Source organism: Corylus avellana, chromosome ca2 (assembly GCF_901000735.1).
Source record: "Corylus avellana chromosome ca2, CavTom2PMs-1.0".
Taxonomy (NCBI): Eukaryota; Viridiplantae; Streptophyta; class Magnoliopsida; order Fagales; family Betulaceae; genus Corylus; species Corylus avellana.
In genome coordinates, this window is record NC_081542.1 from 25,634,117 (window position 1) to 25,655,043 (window position 20,927).

Sequence of the window (20,927 nt, forward strand, 5' to 3'; positions counted from 1 at the left end):
TGTTGAGTACTGGCGGAGCAAGGTTATGATCACCATGCACAGAAGAAAAGCACAAAAGGAAACAAAGTTTACTCGATTGAGTACTTTCATTATGTTTCATTGTGCATGGGAAACAGTAAGAGATGAGCTTTTATAGGCATGTATGGATAAAGTTATTGCAATAAGAGAAATGATATAATTAATTCTTTTTTGGTTATTTTTTAATCATTTTTATAGTGAATTAATAAATCTACTATTGAATTTGTATAAGGTTCATATTAGTGATTAATTTTTTAGCTTGGCCGTCTATTTTATTGTACTTAGGTTCCGTTTGTTTCGCCGTAAAATGATTTACGGAAAATGTTTTACGTATTTTCAAGTGTTTGACGCGACGTAAAATAATAGTCAACAAAAAATATTTTCCCTTCGACCAAAAATTCTTCTTCAATTTTACGATTCTAGAATCGACCGGCCATGCCAAGACCTGCCCAGGACCTAACCGGAACCCACCCTAGACTTGACCGGGACCCACCCGAGACCTCGCCGAGACCTGATCGAGACTTGACAGGGACCTGACCAAGACCCCGCCGGGACCTGACCGGGACTGCTAGGGACCTCGCCGGGACTCACCCAGAACCTGACCCGGCCCTGCCCGGGACTTGATCGGGACCCACTCGAGATCTCACCGAGACATGACCGAGACCCTCCCAAGACTTGACCGAGACCCTCCCGGGACCTCAGTAGGACCTGACCGGGACACACTCAGGACTTGATCGAGATCCGCTTGGGACCACGCTGGGACCTGACCAAGATCCGCCCAGGACCCGACCAAACCTACTAGGGATCCACGCAGGACCTGCCTGAGACCCGCCCTAGACCTGCCCCGGACCTAACTAGGACCTACTCGGGACTTGACTGGAACTTGCCCGGGACCTATCCAGACTTGCTTGGAACCCGCCTGGCACTCTGCCGGGACCTGCCTAGGAGGCTAGGACCCGCCCAGGACTCGCCCGAGACTTGACCAAGACCATACTGAACCTACATGGGACATGCCCGGGACCCCGCCGAAACTTGCCCGGGACCCACTAGGGACCTGTTCGGTCAGGTCTCAGTGGGGTCCCGAGTTGGTCCGGGCGGGTCCCGGGCAGGTTTAGGACGGTTCTCAGTCAAGTCTGGGGCGGGTACCGAGCAAGTCCGGTGGGGTCTTGGTCGGGTCCCAGGCGAGTCCCAGTCAAGTCTCAGGCAGCTCCCAGCAAGGTCCCGAGTAACTCCCGGTTAAGTCCCAGGCAGGTTCTGGTCAAGTTTCATACAGGTATTTTTATACTTTATTTTTTAAAATTATTGTAAATTAGTATTTTTATTTTCCGTGCACGCGCCAAACACCGAAAAATGTTTTCATCGTAAAATATTTTCTTGTAAAATGACTTCCCTGAAAATATTTTACGCCGAAACAAACGAAGCTTTATTCAATAAAACTTTTGTAGTCCTTACCCTATAATCTTTTGGTCCTTATCCATTCAAACCTAGAAGTCTTAGTCGTATAAAAATTTTGTAGTCCCCACCGGTGTCGGATACTACAAGTAAACAGGGCAGTAGAATAGAAATGAGAAAATGATAGATTGCTAGGACATAAAGGTGGGTTGATGTGAGTAAAATGAATTATAAATTTTCTATAAGTAAAAAATGAAGAAAATTTTTTGTAAATGTGAAAAAATGAGTGACTTTTTTTTTTAGAAAGGGAAAAAAAAAATAGTGGGTTGCTAAACGGGCATCCTGAAAAGTTTGTACATAGGTATTTATTTTATTTTATTGGTATTTTATAGTAAATTATAGTTATTTAGTTGTTATTTAATAACTACAATTATTTGATTGTAGGCTGAAATATTTTTAATTTTTATTCGATATTTATAGTCTGGGGTAGTCTTTACTTCATTAAACGCCATTTGTAGTTAATTGTTTTTGATAATTATGAGTTGAATTGTAGCTTGAGGACTTTTAGACATCTTTGCTTCATAACTATTTGATCTTTTGTACGCAATATATTATTTGAGCATCACTGTTCACAGCAAAGACCTTTTGTTTTTAATATCATTCGTACGATCGTTCGTGACGCATTCAAATTTGGGAGTTCGAGCAGTAATAGATAGGATCAGCTTAATATAAGATAGGTTTAAGAACTTAATTTTTCATATTTTATCAGTTTTGGAACCGGATCCTATCCGATCCTTTATAGAGAAATCCCACGTCATTCTCCAATAAAAAAAAAAAAAATTAAGGTTAATTTTTCCATAAGTTTTTTTTTTTAAAAAAAAAAAAAAAGAAAAAGAAGAAGGGGACGACGTTGGGGGTAACCAAATCACCCCCAAGGAATATAAAAATCTATCGTCGTTACGTGTTCATATAACAAGGGAACCAAAAGAATCAGTGAATAGGGCCAAAAAAATTGTTGAGTATGGCCAAAACAAATTTGTTAGTAGGGGTTAATAGGCTGAAAGTAAAAATTTTACCATATATTTACCTTATCATTTTTTTTCTAAGGAATTGGAGGGGGGGCTTCACCTATAACGACCCCCCTTTCTCAGTCATTGTCACTAGAGATATGCTACAATTTCTCTTAGCGTGAATATTTTTTTAAAAAAAGAAAAAAAAAATACTTACTCTATTAGTCTCTCATATTTATTTTTTTAGAAAACAATCACTTAAGATTAAGAGAATATCAAGAGAAACCGTAGCATTTCGTTTTCAACCAGACGTGAAATGTGAGAGAGAGAGAGAGAGAGAGAGAGAGAGCAATTGCCAAAGAAGAAAAACAATAAAAGATTAAAAAAAAAAAAAAAAAAAAAAGCACTTTCTCTGCGCAGAGGGTCGACTGTGGAGATTTTCCGGGTTTTCTCCCTCTGCAAAAGAGATTTTTTCCACCGGTTTTAGCTTTTAGTTTAATTTTTATTTTTCTTTGATTTTAGTTAAAGTTTGATATTTATTTACTTTGACTATAAAATTTATTTTCGCAGTTATTAGTTTCTACTTTCTAGCTAGCCGTAGGGGTCATGAAGAGGAAGGGGAAGCCAATTTATGGTACCATTTTTACTTTTTTTTTTTTTTTTAGTATGTTCGCACAAGGAGGAGTGAGATTCAAACTAGTAACCTCCGCTTCATTAGGCGTGATCCCAGCCGATTGAACTACCTCTTTGAGATATACCATTTTTACTTTTAGTCTATTGGCCCTATCAACAAATTTTTTTGGCCCAATAAATATTTTGGTCATTTTCCATTCAAACCTAAAAGTCTTAATTGTATAAAAATTGTGTAGTCCCTACCGCTGTCAGATACTACAGACAAACAAGTCAGTTGAATAGAAATGAGAAAAAGATAGATTGATAATGCATAAATGTGGATTGATGCAAGTAAAATGAGTTTTAAATTTTCTATAAGTAAAAAAGGAATAAAGTCGTTGTTTGTAAATGTGAAAAAATGAGTGACTTTCTTTTATAGAAAGGAAAAAAATAAATTAATTGTGGGTTGCTAAACCGGCATCCTGAAAAAGTATAATATTTAATTGAAATGAGAGGTGAATTAGTCAATGATGAGTCAAAGTTTGATCTCTGGACATTTGGCTTTGATAACATAACTTGTCCCATAAGTTTAACCTGATAAGAAGAGATAAATTTAATAACTTAATCATTACTTTAACACCTATAAAACTTTCTAGCTCCGTCCCAAGCTAGGGGTGAAGCCTACTATTTTTACTATGTGTTCTTTAGACTATTTGTTGTTCTTCATAGATTAATAATTGAATTTTGGAGTTACTTTTTAATTTGTAAGAATAATTTCATGTGACAAGTTTATTTTGTTTCATTATATTTTTGTTTATATATCAAATGCTTGCTTTGTTTGATTTGTTATTATTCGAAAATATATTAAATGCTTAATTTATTATAACATTGTTATTAAAATCAAATTTTCAACAAATTCATGTTCAATCTATTTTATATTTTATTGGTGTTAATTCTTTTATCTTCCAATTAGGAGAATTGATTTTTTACTTAGTTGAGTTATAAATACATGTCTCACGAATACGTAATAGAATGCTTGGTGAATCCTTGAAACTCTAGTGCTTTTCTAGTTGATTTTTAAATAGCTCTATTTTATGTAATTTAGTTGTTAATTTAGTCACTTCATTGCTCAACTTTTTAGTGGAAAACAAAAATCAAATCTTTTTAATTTTTTGCTTCATAACTACTTGATCTTTTGTAAGCTATATATTACTTGAGCATCACTATTCACAGGAAAGTTTTAAGGCTGAAAACAAAATCTAAAGGGAACAAGGACTAGCATGGACGGCTAGGGTTAGACCCTAGCCTCCATGCTAGTTGCCACATGGGCCAAGGAGAGAATCTCTAATTCATTGGACCTCTGGATTTTATCCCAAGCTCAACTATCTAATAGTCTAGTATATGCACCAATGCATTATATCTCTCTATTTTATGTTTTAAATACATAAAACAATCAACCAAATAATTAAATAAACCTTATTATGGTTAAATTACATCAGCTTGATGAGGAACCTAAAGGAAAAAAATAATTATTGCTTTTAAATATGTTTGTAATCATATGTCTTCATGTCATTCGTTGTGCAACAATATTTTAATAACAATTGTTCTCAAGGGGTAGTTCAATCCGCTGTAGACCACACCTAATGAAGCGGAGATCATTAGTTCGAATCTCCCCTCCCCCTTCCCTTGTGTGGACATGTAAAAAAATAAAAAATAGTAACAATTAATTTCATTAAATAATTGTATATGCACTCCAATAAATATTTTTGATGAAACAACTAATTCATTTAACTTACTTAATGTTGACTTATAATCCCTCTATGAAATATTTCGTAGTAGAATTAAGGTTAAAGATATTGCCACTTAATTTTCTATCACTTTATCCTCGAGTCACTGATTTTATGTTATTCTCATACTTGTAAAAAATTACATGTATATATTTTACTATGACAACTAAAATACTCTTGGTAGAGTCTTGAAAATAATATCTATAAAATCTATCTTTTTATCTCTTTGTTCCTTGACAAAGGATTTAGATTTTCTATTATAAAATGATTTCCTACAATGCTACATGTGATTGTCCAACACACCAAAATTGTTGATCGTATATTTGATTTCACCATTTGGTGTATCAAAGCAATCTACATGTGACATGTGAGTCCACAGTTTTCTTAGGCTTTAGAATCAAAGTCGTAAGTAGTATTTTAGGAGTTATTGTATTTCTCTATAGAAATATCTTTGTGGAAAGACAATTATTCGGTATGTTCAGTGCCTTAGGATCTCAACACTTACACATCAATTTGAAGTCTCCGCTTTGCTTAAGAAGGTAGATTACTAAGATTTGGTGTGTAATAATCTTTCTCAAAATGGAAATACCCCAATTTCATTTACTGATTGCAAATTTTCTATATTTAAGGGTACAAGGATCATGGATTAAGACCTTGTGCGATAATCACGTTATTGCCACTCATAACCATATTCAATATTATCCTATGACTTTTCACATGCATAAATAAACATGATGAGCTTTCTAGTAATACGCATGTAAAAGACATTTTATATGTCATATGAATTTTTAAATTCAAGTCGCTACATGCCACATGATCAAAATAATTTAATCAGTGAATATATTTATTATAAACATTGGATGTCAACATGTATATAAAATCATTGGGATTCGGGGCATAATCCCATTAGAACTCGTCTTTATATATATATGATTTCTTATTTTTTGTTTACTATATATATTTTTTGGATTGCATCAAATACTAAGAATTGATAAAAATAAAAAATAAAAATAAAAATAAAAAATCTTTAAAAAATCTGTTATGTCACCTAAAAGTGGTTGAATTTAAAATTGCAAGTTATTTATTTATTTATTCTATTGAAAGTGGGGAAAGGAAAAAATGCAAAATTACATGAAAATAAAAAAATATAAGAGACAATGTTATCCGGAGAGATGTTGGGAATTGGTCAAATAAATGACCCGGCCCATCAAAGTAACAGGGGCTACCAAAAAAGGCGGTTAGCATAGACATGTTAGAAATAAAGATGTGAGAATTGCAGGGAGAAATAAACGTAGAATATAAACAAAATGGGAAGTAAATGAAATATGGTCAGTAATGCGATTGTGACTATCTCTTAGATAAATATTGCCTCCCACTTGTATTAGAAGTTTTGCAAAAAGGAATCAACGCAATCTTATCCTCAGGATACAATACTAACTGATGTAGTGTGCAGATTGCAAACTTTGAACACTATCTCGAGCAAAAAATATTTTTGTAATAGCTCTTAATAATTGAGAGAGGAAGAGAGAGAAAATAAAATTATCTGTAAAATAATAAACTGCTAAAAAAAATTTATATATATTCACAGAAGCAGTTTATATAAGTTGAAATACCAGTTACACATTATTTTAAAATCTAATATTGAAAAAGCAAAACAAGATAATAGGATAAATAGTTATTTGTTTAAAATAAAAGATTATTAAAACATGATAATAGGAGATCAGTTATTTATTTGAAATTCAAAATAATCATTAAATAATAATAAATACGAAATTTTATTTATTTCATGATTGCAAGACAGAAGAAAGCTAGGAACGTGGAGGTATCTAATAGAAGTAAGGGTGGACAAATTAACCGTTTATCGTCTACCGGCTGCCTACCGACTGCGACCAAACCAACATTAACTGCATATCTTCAGAAGTTGGTCGGTAATCGGTTAAAGATTCTTATGCCGAAGTCGGTTCGGTTCGGTTAATCAGTATAATTATTTTTTTATCGGTTAATCGATTAATCGATAAGATTTTTTTTTTGGGTAGAATATATGCATGGTGGACTCTTTTTGTGTTAATTGATGGGCCAATTTAAAAACATTTCTGTTCAATAAGCTATTTTAGCCCAAAAAAGTAATTTGGGCCCCAAAACAATAAATTTTTAGCACAATTAAAAAAACTCACGATTAATCGATTAACCGAACTGTTATTAACCAATTACCCGTTTTAACCGAAATTTTTAGAATGATTTATTATTGAAATATTATCGGTTAAATAACTAATAAGTTCGATTAATTATTGAAAATAGGTTTACCTATACCGTTATAATCAATACCCACCCTTGAACAGAAGCCTCTTGGTCTCTGGGCGCGTGGATGAAGAAAGGCAGCAATGGAGAGTAAATTTTATATAGAGAGTGTTTTGGGTGCACTTGTTGCACAAAATGTGCCTTTTGTGCCACGAATTAGAAGGTGACGCCTAAGCCAATTTTACCAGTCTTATGTTTAGAAAAAAAACCTTGATGCACCGGATTATACCGGGTTTGAGAAGAAAAAAAAAAAAACTTCAAAAATTAATTTTTTTTAAAAACAAATTATAAGAGTGGTGGCTGCCGGTTAAGTGGGCGCGGCCCTTGGGCGGGGGATAGCTTGCTTAGCCACCCCCTGAGGTTAGAAAAACCCTAGGTTTTTCCCCCTCCTCCCTCCCCGTTTTCGTCCTTCTTGGTTTCTTCAATCCCCTGTTCTCCAGTTTTTTTTGGTCTTGGGTTTTTCTTTGCAGGTTGCTGCTCATCTCCGTCGTTGATCTTCGGGTTCCTCTTCATCGCCGCCGTTCAATCTCGCATCCCGCTGTCCCCCCTAGCCAGTCACTTAGCCCCAGCTCGTTGCCCTGCACTAGCCCGTTTCCCCAGGCCGTCGTATCGTCCCAACCTGTCGTTCAGCCACAACCCGTTCATCCGCCCAGATCCAGCCTTCGCTGCCGTCTGGGCTTTAGATCAAGATTCCTCTTATCCGTTCTTCTCCCCCCGTCATTCCAGCAGCCAATCATGCCTCCCCGCCCTCCCTTGTGGTTGTGCAAGCCATCCCTGGCCGAAAACCTGCTTGAAACAATCGTGACCCGTCTCAAAACCCGATTCTAATGCCTCAAAACTCGTTTTTAGATTCAAAACTAAAACGGAGAAGTGAAAAGTTAATCCTTTAGAAATTTTATAACCCTAAAGGCCGGAAAAGTTAACCTTGTAAGGTCTGGTTGTGACTTGCCACATAGGTTTGCCGTGACCCACCCCACGGGTCTGGCATGACCCGCCACCTAGCCAACCTCTCTCTCATCCGGATTCAAGGTTTTCTCATTAATTAATTGTTTTATTTTTTTATCTCAATAATATAATCTGGTGTGGTTGTATGGTGTCAGGTGATGAATGGTGGCACAAAAGAGCATTTTGTGCAACTTCCTAATTAGAGTTATTTTCTTTTATATATCCAATTAACTTCGCAATTAAAAAAAAAAAAAAAAGATTGCTGCCCCCACAGTCGCCAAATTCCCGCCAAAACATAGGCAAACACCGTTAGTTTCGCGCCAAAACTAAAGAAATACAACCTTAGTGTCTAGGGTGGAAAGAAGATTGCCACAACTGTCCATTGCTCCATTTCTCTCTCTCTCTCTCTCTCTCTCTCTTTCTGAGGCAGAATGGATGTCAGCGAGGAACTGAGGGCGGCTCACAAGCGAGAGTTCTTGGAGTTCTTGGATCAAGATGTGCGTGCGTCTCTCTCTCTCTCATTTTGGATGTGATGGTGATGATGTCTCTCTCTCTCCCTCTCTCTCTCTCTCTCTCTCTCATTTTGGATGGTGATGATGATGATGCAGGTAGGGAAAGGTATATACATGGACGAGATCAGGGCCATGATAAACCACAAGCACCGCCGCCTTATCGTCAACATCTCCGATCTACACTCCTTTCGCAACTTGGGCACCAGGTTGCTCTTGAAAGAGTTTATTTCTTCTATATCCTTAACAGCTCTGCTTCCTATTTATCACTTTGTTGTTTATATCCTTAACAGCTCTGCTTCCTATTTATCACTTTGTTTTGTTTTTTTTTTTTTTGTTGGTTACTGAAATTGGGCAAAAAAAAATTGCCTCAATTAGGTTAAAATTGGCTTACAATTACGCCTAAAATCAGTTAAGAAATTTTTTCTCTATCGGTGCTTTAAAGGTTTTAACGGGTCTTAGTTTTGAGAGATTCGAGGCTTTTGCAGACAAATGGAGCACTACTAATCGCTGTTTGGTTGCCGAGAAAGCTAATTTGAATCATCTGTTTTGTGCTACTTTTTTTGTCAGGGGTGAATGATTTGTATCGGCTAAAAAAAGTGTAATGGGGGGATCCGTTTGTATTGGATGATGTGGATTTCGCACTATCCTGGACATTAATTTGATTTTCTATGTTTCGTGTTTTTTCTCAGTAACCAAACAACTGCGCTAACCCTTGTTTTGGGTCCCTGAGAAAGGTTTTTGAAAAAGAAATAGAAATTTGACCGTTTCTTTATTTTGAAAATCATCAGAACTGTGTAAATTCGGAGTCAACATCTGAGAGTACAGTAGCTGAGTGAGGGCTGTTTGGACTTGTTGGGTCTTAAGTTGTTAAGACCCAAATGCTCAAAATTATATTTTTCCTTGTTTTGAATTTTGATTTCTTTTCCTTGTTTCTGATATTCAGGATTCTCAAGAGTCCAAGTGAGTACATGCAATCCTTCTGCGATGCGGTCACAGACGCTGCTAAAGGTATTGATCCCAAGTACTTGAAGGAAGGAGAGCAAGTTCTTGTGGGGTTTGAAGGCCCTTTTGTATCTCGCCGTATCACACCAAGAGAACTTCTTTCTGAGTTCATTGGCTCCATGGTCTGCGTTGAGGGCATTGTCACGAAATGTACTTTGTTCTTGTAACTTTTCTGTATTTTCATGTGTGTTACTTGCTCTTCATATGGTATATGATGTTGGACTTTGAAATTTAGATAGTTTCTCACAATTGCTTTGACGATAATTCTAGATTAGCATAAATCTAATCTGGTAAGTTACTGATTTCTAGGTTCTCTTGTAAGGCCAAAGGTTGTAAAAAGTGTTCACTTTTGCCCCACAACTGGAAACTTTACGAGTCGTGAATATCGAGACATTGCATCTAATATTGGTTTGCCCACTGGGTCTGTGTATCCTACAAGGGTAATGTCAAATCTTTCGATTTTGTAATTTTGTATGCTGTTACCGGAGTAGCGCTTTTCCTAATAGAAAATTTTGCCTCAGGATGAAAAAGGCAACTTATTGGTGACTGAGTACGGATTGTGCAAATACAAAGATCATCAAACCTTGGCAATGCAAGAAGTACCAGAGAATTCTGCACCTGGTCAGCTTCCACGAACACTGGATATCATAGTTGAGGATGATCTGGTTGATTCATGCAAGCCTGGAGACCGTGTGGCTATAGTAGGGATATATAAAGCTCTTCCTGGTAAAAGCAAGGGAGGTGTAAATGGAGTATTCAGGTATCTTGTATGTACTAACATTATTTCCTTGTTCCTCTTATAGCATGATGTTTTCAAGTTTGAGAGCTTGATTTACTGATCCTGTTATGTAGGACTGTTCTCATAGCTAACAATGTTTCTCTGCTCAACAAAGAGGCAAATGCACCAATCTATAGTCCTGAAGACTTAAAAAATATTAAAAAAATAGCCGAGAGAGATGATTCATTTGACCTACTGGGTAATTCACTTGCACCCTCTATATATGGACATTCATGGATAAAGAAAGCAGTGATTTTATTGATGCTCAGTGGAGTGGAAAAAAACCTAAAGAATGGTACCCACTTACGAGGGTGAGTTGTAAATTTTTCTCTGACATTCTATTGGCATTATATGTAACTTTTATTGTACCCTTCCCTTCTGCGATTCTCCTATTTGCTGTATCTAGGGCCATAACTTGATGCCCCGGCATAATAATTGAATATTGAATATTACTAAACCAATGGATTGTTTCTTTTAGTGACATTAACATGATGATGGTTGGTGATCCTTCTGTTGCTAAGTCTCAACTTCTAAGAGCAATTATGAATATTGCACCCCTGGCCATATCAACTACTGGTCGGGGTTCTTCTGGTGTTGGATTGACCGCTGCGGTTACTTCAGATCAAGAAACAGGTGAAGCATCTAACGTGCTCTAGCATTTAGCATTATATGGTACTTTTTTTTTTCCTCCAGCCAAATAGTGATTTACCAGTGGCTGTTATCAGGAGAAAGAAGGCTAGAAGCTGGTGCAATGGTTCTTGCTGATCGAGGTGTTGTCTGCATTGATGAATTTGACAAGATGAATGATCAAGATCGTGTTGCTATACATGAAGTTATGGAGCAGCAGACTGTAACTATTGCCAAAGCTGGTATTCATGCATCACTGAATGCTCGATGCAGTGTGGTGGCTGCCGCAAATCCCATATATGGAACTGTAAGTGTTACATTTGGTTGTAATTGTAGCACACTGTTACCCACAATGCTTGGCATTGATGCCTCTAGTTGATTAACTTGATTTTGTGCTGCTTACTGAATGGTTGTACAGTATGATCGCTCATTGACGCCAACGAAGAATATTGGACTCCCAGACTCTTTGCTTTCTCGTTTTGATTTACTGTTTATAGTATTGGACCAAATGGATCCTGATATTGATCGTCAAATCACAGAGCATGTCTTGCGCATGCACCGCTTTCGTTCTGCAATTGATGGAGGTGTGTTAACAATACCCTCATGCTTAGAAGATTAGTGACCTCTAAGAATATGCTTGATTGAGGAGTTAAAATTGCAGGTGAAGCAACACTTGATGGGAGCTCAAGATATGGAAGAGAAGATGAAGCTGATTCTGACTCTGTCTTTGTCAAGTACAACCGAATGCTACATGGGAAGAAAACAGAAAGGGGTCGAAAGCGTGATACCCTTACCATCAAGTTTCTTAAAAAGTACATTCATTATGCAAAGCATAGGATACAGCCTGACCTGACTGATGAGGTCATGATGCTTTATTCATTCATTTATTCCACCTTATTGTAATGCGGCTACCCCAAGACTGCTTCTAACAATTTTTGTCCACAGGCATCTGAACATATTGCAACAGCATATGCAGAGCTTAGAAATGCCGGTTCAAATTCAAAGGTTAGTACATTGTAATCTATTGACAAACATATAAGACAGCTAATGGTATGGTTTTTCTCTTCCATTGACAAGCATATTGGGCAATTGATTATATGGTTTTTCTCCTTATTAATTCATATGGTGGTTGCTTTCTCTAGACCAGTGGGACACTTCCTATCACTGCAAGAACCTTGGAAACCATAATACGTCTCTCAACTGCTCATGCCAAATTGAAGCTGAGCAGAAAGGTAGCTGGCTCTATCTCCCTTTTAATGTCTCTTGTCATTCATGTGATAATATACTGGGATCGTGTTCATTATACCCCCTTTATGTTTCCAGAAACAATTTGAGTTTAATCATTAAACCTTTGAAGGCATATCTTAAAGAATGAAGAAGTAAATACATGTTCAGAGGTCTTATTTGTATTGACCGTTAGGCTTGCTTTTGGCTTATTCTATCAACTCTTATTTTATTCTAAATCTTAATCATTTTTTTGGCACTTAGTTGAGTTATACATATTCCATTCTTTTTCTGCTTGTTCACCACACTTCAGGATTATTTTATTTATATCTTTTGGCAGGTTTCGAAGTCTGATGTTGAAGCTGCCCTTAAAGTTCTGAATTTTGCAATATATCATACAGAACTGAATGAAATGGAGGAGCGTGAGCAAGAAAGGGAATTGGAGAGAAAACGTAGAGCTGACCATCATCCCAGTGGAAATGATAGCCATCATCTTGGAAAAAGAAATAGACCTGACAGTGGCACTTCTGACAAAGAAGCGTGAGTCATAGACTGTATCTTCTTCATATATATTGAATGTAGATATTGCTTAGAAAAATTGCTGTCTACACGCACAAAAATCTTCGGCATTTGGCATCTACTGAAGTGCAAGTTCATTTATTTATATATGTGAATGTGTATACTAGTAGATATACTTGTATATATAACTAAATCGTACACTTGTAAAGACACTCATTTGAATATGCCACTTCTGAACTAATTTCTTTTCTCTTTAATTACTTTCCACTGTTTCAAGTATGGCCAAGTTCTTTATTCCCAATTTGTGCATCTGAAACTTAAAGCAACCAAGGCCAGTAGTTCAGTGTATGTAGTTGGAATGACACCTGTAATGTGTTGATGTAGTCCAACCATTCTTTGTTTCACCTATTCATTGAATATGTACACTTTCTCTTTGAATTGTTTGATGGATCTCATTGTGTTGAGTTGAGTCTATTTTCCTTAAGACTCCTAACATGGTGGCCATCATTTTGATTTCATATTTTTCTACGTGAAGTGTAGTATACTCCACAAATTAGGTCAACTACATTGAGTTTTAATGATTTGAAACTTTTATGGGGCAATGAAGTTTTTTCAGGATGAATGTATTAATTCTTCTTTCAGTTTCCTTCATTGTAGCATTGGTAGTCTGACCAATTTTACATCATATAATTGACCTTTTCCATTCTATTTCTTTTCCCCTCTTTGGTTGTTTTGCTTAGTCCAACAACGGATGCTATGGAAGTTGATGACCCTCCTGCAACCCAGTCTGCATTTTCCCAGGAAAGGTTGGTGTCTAGCAATCATTTCCAGTAGCATATGTTTTACTTTCTTGTTTATCCGTTTTGCTGAGGTTTATATATTTCTGATGGTAGCTCTTCCTTTCCCCTGCCCTCTTGCAGAATAGAAGCATTTAATTCTTTATTTGGTCAGCATATGAGGGCCAACCGCTTGGATCTCATATCCATTGCAGATATAGAGAATGTCGTTAACTCTGTAGCAGATTCCCGTTATTCAAGGGCAGAGATCGTATCATTGTTAGAGGTACAGTTCGTTAATATACTTATTAGAATGAAATTATAGATGCATCTGGTAACCCTGCCCATCTTTAGATTTCAGATAAAGAATACAAGTGAGTGTAAAAAGGTTCATTTCCACATTGAATAGATATCACAAGTATGGATGGTTAAGCTTAAGCTTTTGGTTAAGCCACTCATAAGATTAAGCTTTTGGTTAAGCTGTGTTGTAACAGGTTTTACTGTGGTCTCACTAGTAGATCCCCCCCCTAGATATCCATCTCCGCGGTATAAAGTGTTAATTTCTGTTAATAAATCTTTTAATGTTTTTGAGCTATTACATCTGATGTTGGGCTGGTGCCTATGGCCAGATTTCTTAATTTGTACATTGATTGGCATAGATAACTGCTAAGTAACTTTCTTCACTTGTTCAGAAACTTCAAGATGATAACAGAGTGATGATAGCTGACGGAATGGTGCATATGATATCATAAATTGTAATAAGACCAACCTCAACTCCAAAATTCAGGCAGGTATGTGGTCATATTTCGCTAAATAATCATGTAATGCTGCTGAGATTGATCAGCTTCAATATCTCTTTAAAGTTGAATCATTTTCCTTGAATACACAAGATTTCGATATGCTTATTTTTCCTCAAGTTTCATTTAATACATTTTGCATATATTTTGCTAGTTAATCCTATACATTTTGCCTGAAATGGAGGGAATATTTGACCCTGATGGTGTCATTTGGTAGGAATAGGATTGTCCCACAATGCCAAATAAATGTGATACATTTTTTAAAACATATAGCATACTTGATTGTTAAATAATGAATTTCAGGGAGAGTGGAATTGGGCAGCATGGTGAACACTTCTAGAGGATAAACATGGCATGCAAGGGATTCGTATGAAGAGCTTACACATCAGATCTCCTAAGGTGCTAGAGCTGTGTCAAACTGAAACGTTAGAATGTAGTTTTTTCATAGATTTTGGCAGTGGAACTTCTTTGTATTTTTATTTTTTTATTTTATGATTTATGAAGTTATAATGTCTATATTGGAAATTAATGAGAAAAATTGGTACTTTTCCATGCACGCAATGTCTTAGGCGGATAAAGTTTTTGTTTTTGCTTTTGTTTTTTTTGTTTTTTTTTTTTGTTTTTCTAAATTGGGTTGTAGGAAATTTGTATTAAACATGTGTGCAAAACGTACATGATTCTTACATTTAATGTGATTTTCCCAACTCAGTTTAGAAGAAAATTTTATCCGTGCAAAAAATGTAGCTGAAAGTCTGTTATGTGGTGAAGGTTGCTTGTAAGCTATAAAATCCAAAATGCTTCTTCTAAGCATATTATAATGTGCTTAATACTAGCATGACAAAGGCCTCGCTTGTAATTTGTTTTTTTGTGTTGTGTTTTGTTTGGTCCCCTTTCCTTTTCCTCAATTTGAATAAAAAAATAAAAAAAATAAAAAACCATTAGTAGCAAAAGAAACCCTTCATCTCTATGCTTATGTGGGGCGTGTTTTTTTGGTTCGTCAGGCAAGTATTTCTTACATTAATGGTTTTTTTTTTTTTTTTTTTTTGACATGTCTACACAAGGGAAGGCGAAAGAGAGATTCGAATTAGTGACTTTTGCTTCATTAGGCGTGGTTTACAGCCGATTGAACTATTTTTTAGGGACGATACATTAACGCTTTCTAAGTTGCACTTGGAATGCAAATATTCTGAGAACCCACCATTTCAAGAGAGAAAACAATGCTATACAAGTGCCAAAGCTAGATAATAGTGTTGGTGCAAATTGACCACAACTTTTTTTTGATTCCAAAAGTTAAATAATAGTAATCAATCACAAGCTCAATAGTGATTTTAAAATTACATTAATTTTTTAGTGACAAAAAAATAAAAATAAAAAACAAAAAACAAGAGAACCTTCTAACATTATTTGTGCACGTCGGCTGTAGAAGGGATAACGACTATTATCACAAAAGTTAGGGCTATGGACCAATTCAAATGGCCAATACTTGATGCATGTATGCATGCCCTAATAACACTAACAGGCAAATGAGTTTTTGAGTAAATAGCTCTTATATTTGATCTGATGATGATCAATACTATTTATATAAAATTGTCTTTGAAATTAAAAAATAAATAAAAGGGTTTTGTCTCTATTTCTTTATTTGAAAAACTGGGGGCAAAGCCAAATCTTTCCAAAAATACATCTTGGAGTATGAATGCAGGTGGCTAAATGCACAGCTGGTGCATCAATCTGTGAGAGGTGTCCCTATTATCCTGGGAATAACATAAATAAGCAAACAAAAAGCCAGCCACAATAACTTATTTTTCATCTACTTATTTTCCTTTTCCTTTTTTTTTTTTTAAAAAAAAAAATATTGAGAAAACTTTACAAAATTCATTTGAACTTTCACACATTTTAACATTACCCTTTCAATATTAAAAAAACTCTCAATTTAAGATATTGAATTTTCAATTTTTTTCAGTGTCTTCACCTGTTAGAATTTTTTGTTAAATCTGATAAAAAATTATGAAATACCCATATTTTTTATTATAAAAAAAAAAATTTAAAAAGATTCATAAATTGGTAATGATTTAACTGAATTTGTAAAAATACCTGAATATTTGTAATTTTTTATTAAAAAAATTAATATTTAAGAATTTTTACAAGATTTAACGAAATATTTTAACCGAGAGTAGCAAAAAATTGAAAATATAATATCATAAATTGAGAATTTTTAAACATTAAAATTCTAAAACACCTAAAAATTTATTGGAATTTTGTAAAGTTTCCTTGGATATTTATTATGGTCATGTAAACTTGGTTGAGTTATGATTACGTGGCAGTGTGAGAGCCCATTAGTTTTAGTCGAAGCAGAAGAAATCAGAAAGCAATGGCCACTACTCCTTTCATCATCAGGGCCTCTCCCCTGAGTTTCTGCACTCTACACTCCAATAGACCCCTCTCTTCCCTTCCTTTCTCCACACCCAACTCCAAATCTTTTTCCCGCCTCAGTTCCACAAAGGTAACACAAACACACGCGCACACACACACACACACACACAAAAAGACCAAAATCCACACTTTGGTTGTCTAGGAAATGTGAGAAAAGAAAGAAAACATTTCAGTGATTTCACTATTGGGTTATCATTTTCTTTTTCTTTTCCCGTGGTTTCTTAGCAACCAAATGGAGGGGTGAAATGGGTTCTGTGAAATTTATTTTTTTGCTTCTTATAACTTTTCATTGTTATGCCTGCCAATCATTGATGTTAGATGGAAGGTACCGAAATCACAGAGGAAGTGGCCGAGCAACCAGGACCCAATGCGAATGCGAATGCGAAAAAGAAAATATTTGTTGCTGGAGCGACCGGGAGTACTGGGAAAAGAATTGTTGAGCAGCTGCTGGCGAAGGGTTTTCAGGTTAAAGCCGGGGTTCGTGACGTGGACAAGGCCAAAACCACGCTTTCCCATGACAACCCGGCTCTTCAAATTGTTAGTTTTCTTGGTTGTTTAGAGTGCAAGCATTAACTAGACAGTGAAAATTCAATTGGGTTTTTGTTAATTCTTGATACTATTTTGCGTTTCGCCAAGTTTTTTGAGAGATGTGTTGTGGGTTTTTTGTTTTGCAGGTCAAAGCGGATGTAACTGAGGGTTCTGATAGGTTGGCCGAAGTTGTTGGGGATGATACAGAAGCTGTGATATGTGCAACTGGCTTTCGGCCAGGGTGGGATTTGTTTGCTCCCTGGAAGGTCAGTTAATTTTGTGCCTATGGAATTGATATATCTATCCTCATCTGGGGTTTTGTAGCCAGTTTCATGTTTATATTATTCCATTTGTTCACATTATATTTATCTTTAATCATCTACAGGCTGCTTGTCTGTACATGTTAAATCATAATCAGCTCTTGTTAATTGTCCTTCACAATGCCTTAAGAAAGGAATTTGATATTTATAATTAGCTGGCGTGACACTATATCATTGCTGTCACTAAAGATTGCTTGTCTGGGCTAACAAGGTTTTCAGGTGCTATTTTCAGCTTTCATCTTGAGTTTGAACTGCATATATATTTTATATATGCGTGTATCTTTCTTGTTTCTTTGCCAGCTGGTGCTTACTGACAGATTTTTTTATCCATCTGCATTCTTTGTATTATCTCAAAGCATGTTGACAACGGAAATTATGTCTTGGTGTCAAACAAACTGCCTCAAATCAGAGATGATTTAGAGTTTGATGTTTTGTTGAAGCAGAGAAAGGGATATAAATACTTGTTTAATTGATTTAGGATTATTCTCTGTGGAATTCTAATGGTATTCTAATGTATGGGGAACTTCTTGACACGAAATCTCTTTTAGACTCGCTTAGATTCAGTGGTTACTATTTGTACTGGAGTCCTACATGATTATAATGTACCCCAGACGGATGTCAGAGAAAAGGGCCTAAGGATGAATATTGGAAGAAATATTGACTCAGCATGCGATATGTTGTTAAACTGAATCGAAATAAATTGATAAGTTTGTCTGTTTTATAAAATGGAAAGTTCAGTTTTGGATGTAAAATCACAAAGAATTCATGATGCCCTTGAAAAAGACATTAAGTCAAGCTGCAAATATTTCAGTACAAGTGCTAGTCCTACGACACCAAACATGCTTCTAGCTCTTTGATAGGAATACCACTTTTCTCCACAATTGAAGTGTATTTTTCGTGATGTTACATAAGCACGAGGCTAGCGGTGCTCCTTCTTATTATTTAAAAATGAAAAGCAAAGAACACTATTTCCACCTTCAAGATTTCTAACTTTCAGCCAGAGTAGCACATTATTTGTGATAATCAATAACTGGAAAGTTGTTGTGTATAGGAGGATATGACAGCCATAATGACAAGGAACTCTAAGTTACTTTATCGATTCAGTGGAGCAGTAGGATAATAAGTACTTGTCAATTTGTGAATATATATGTATGCTAAAAGTAACTTTTTCAGCAGTTTCTAGTTTACAAACGGGGTATCACTTGCCAATATATTGTCTTATGTCAAGATCTTATCTCATGTCAACAACTCAGCAAAACCTTAGTCCCAACAACATGGATTTGTTGGTGTCTTATTTTCCAGGCAGCTTTATCTAGACGGAATCCTCCATGAATCCTTGCAATTGCATTTGACTGCCTCAAACTGTATCCACTCCTTTTGGTGCCTTCAACTTGAAAATCAAATTATTTGTTACCACTGCATTAGTAGGCTTTTCTTGCACTTGGCAGTTACAGTCTATAAAATGTGTCATTTAGTTATGTATTTTCTACTCATAGAATGGTAGGACATACTTACTCATCTAATATGTGTTTCAAGTTCAAGTAAATTGTTATTCCTTGGCATTTATTGGGATTCTCGTCGCTTGGATTTGTGTATACACTTTGGACACCTTAAAAAGACATAGGATTCCATGATCTTCTACTTGAGCAAAGTTTTATGTTTGCAGAAATGTCTTCAAATTCATTGTTGTAATCTTTTCTCAAATTAGTGCATCTTTACATGTTTGTGTATACAAGTTACAGTGTAACAGCTCTCTAGTGTTAAATTTACTGTTGTGATGAGTGTTAAATACATAGCGATAATGACTATAATGCTGAATGAAAGTTCAGGGATTCAATCCTCCTTTGTACTTAATATTTCTGGAAGTCCTTTATGGTGCCTTCGATAATTGATGAGAATATGCATCTGTTTCTTTTTGGCGCTCTTAGGTAATTTAAGTGTTGCTTTCTGAAAAATATGCTGCTGTTACAGGTTGATAATTTTGGCACAGTAAACCTTGTTGAAGCATGCCGCAAAAGAAGTGTAAATAGATTCATACTTGTCAGTTCAATTTTAGTCAATGGAGCTGCCATGGGTCAGATACTTAATCCAGCTTACATCTTTCTCAATGTCTTTGGACTCACCTTAATAGCAAAGCTTCAGGCAGAGCAACACATCCGGAAATCTGGTATAAACTACACAATAATAAGGCCTGGTGGATTGAGAAATGAACCCCCTACAGGAAATATCGTTATGGAGCCAGAGGTAATGGCATACGTTGTGAAACTTGAAAACATTTTTGCTACTCTGTCATCTGCTAAAAATTCAGTTGCTTCTTGGTTTCTCTCTCTCTCCTTTGTAGGATACTCTTTATGAAGGTACCATATCCAGAGATTTGGTTGCAGAAGTTGCTGTTGAGGCATTAGTCCATCCTGAAGCATCTTATAAAGTTGTAGAGATAGTTTCTCGTGCTGATGCCCCTAAGCGCTCATATGAGGATCTTTTTGGTTCCATTAAGCAACGGTGAGTTCTAAGTTCAAGAACATTGTATTAGCAGAGTACTATTCTGATTTCTTGCTTTCTGGCGGCAGGTATATGTTTGCCTATTTTCCCTGTTTATACTTACCTTATCTTCATGATATGAACACAATGTTGTTATACTTGATGGAATATATCTAATGTTGCATAAAATAATTGTTTTTGCTCTATTCTCCTTTTTTTGAAGTAAAACAAAATAATTAACACAATAATTATGATTTCGGGGCCATTGGCACAACTCAAGTAAATGATCATTTCCATCTTTCTTCCTGAAAAGAAGCCAGGGAAATCAGTATGGACAGATCATGTGATATGGGGAAGATACTAGATCAATATTAACAAGGTAGGGCTTGGAAAGTTAATAGAGATTGAAATGCATGGTTTCCAACATTTGAGTAAGGTTAATTACTTCAAAATAATAATGAGAATTGATGAATTCCACATCTTCAAAGCCCAAGACCCTTAAACAAAACTCATTCCAGATCCCAATAAAGAAATTGAACACCCCAATAAAGATTTTGACTATTAATGGAAAAACACCAAAAAGAAAATGAAACTTAGAAGAACCAAGCAACTAGCGAAGCCATGGCGGCTGCAAATGCAGCCGGAACACCCAACACCGCTCCGGCGCTTTCCATTGTTGGTGACGGTGCAATTCCCCCGACATCTTCAAGTGCAGCTGTGGCTCTGAAAGTAACAAAAGCCAGAAGAACCACACTGTAGATGGTCAAAGCCATGGTCACCCTGCAACTTGCCATTTCCCACTAGTTTCTTAAGCAATTAAGAACAAGTAGGAGTAACTTGAAGGAAATTGTAGAAGCAGGTGTTTGAGTTT

General features: G+C 35.9%; 2 protein-coding genes across 4 annotated transcripts; both read left to right on the plus strand.

Annotated features, from left to right (window-relative positions):
• Positions 1–8,441: 8,441 nt before the first annotated feature.
• LOC132172742 (DNA replication licensing factor MCM3) lies at positions 8,442–14,859 on the plus strand. Of its 3 annotated transcripts, none has more exons than XM_059584301.1 (17): positions 8,442–8,559; positions 8,671–8,780; positions 9,518–9,726; positions 9,886–10,016; positions 10,098–10,336; positions 10,429–10,665; positions 10,833–10,987; positions 11,080–11,288; positions 11,400–11,565; positions 11,643–11,842; positions 11,927–11,986; positions 12,124–12,213; positions 12,546–12,745; positions 13,465–13,530; positions 13,645–13,786; positions 14,193–14,291; positions 14,601–14,859. In XM_059584301.1, the coding sequence occupies exons 1-16, from the start codon at positions 8,494–8,496 to the stop codon at positions 14,250–14,252; spliced, it is 2,340 nt and encodes a 779-aa protein (XP_059440284.1). In that variant the 5' UTR covers positions 8,442–8,493; the 3' UTR covers positions 14,253–14,291; positions 14,601–14,859. The 3 variants fall into 3 exon arrangements, with proteins under 3 accessions (XP_059440284.1, XP_059440285.1, XP_059440286.1); XM_059584302.1 differs by having other exon boundaries at positions 14,605–14,859; XM_059584303.1 differs by having other exon boundaries at positions 8,543–8,563.
• A 1,773-nt stretch (positions 14,860–16,632) lies between these two features.
• On the plus strand, positions 16,633–20,262 carry LOC132172985 (uncharacterized protein At2g34460, chloroplastic). Its single transcript, XM_059584551.1, has 5 exons — positions 16,633–16,797; positions 17,046–17,264; positions 17,402–17,521; positions 19,547–19,819; positions 19,917–20,262. Exons 1-5 carry the CDS (start codon positions 16,666–16,668, stop codon positions 20,079–20,081), a joined length of 909 nt encoding a protein of 302 aa, XP_059440534.1. The 5' UTR covers positions 16,633–16,665; the 3' UTR covers positions 20,082–20,262.
• Positions 20,263–20,927: the final 665 nt, after the last annotated feature.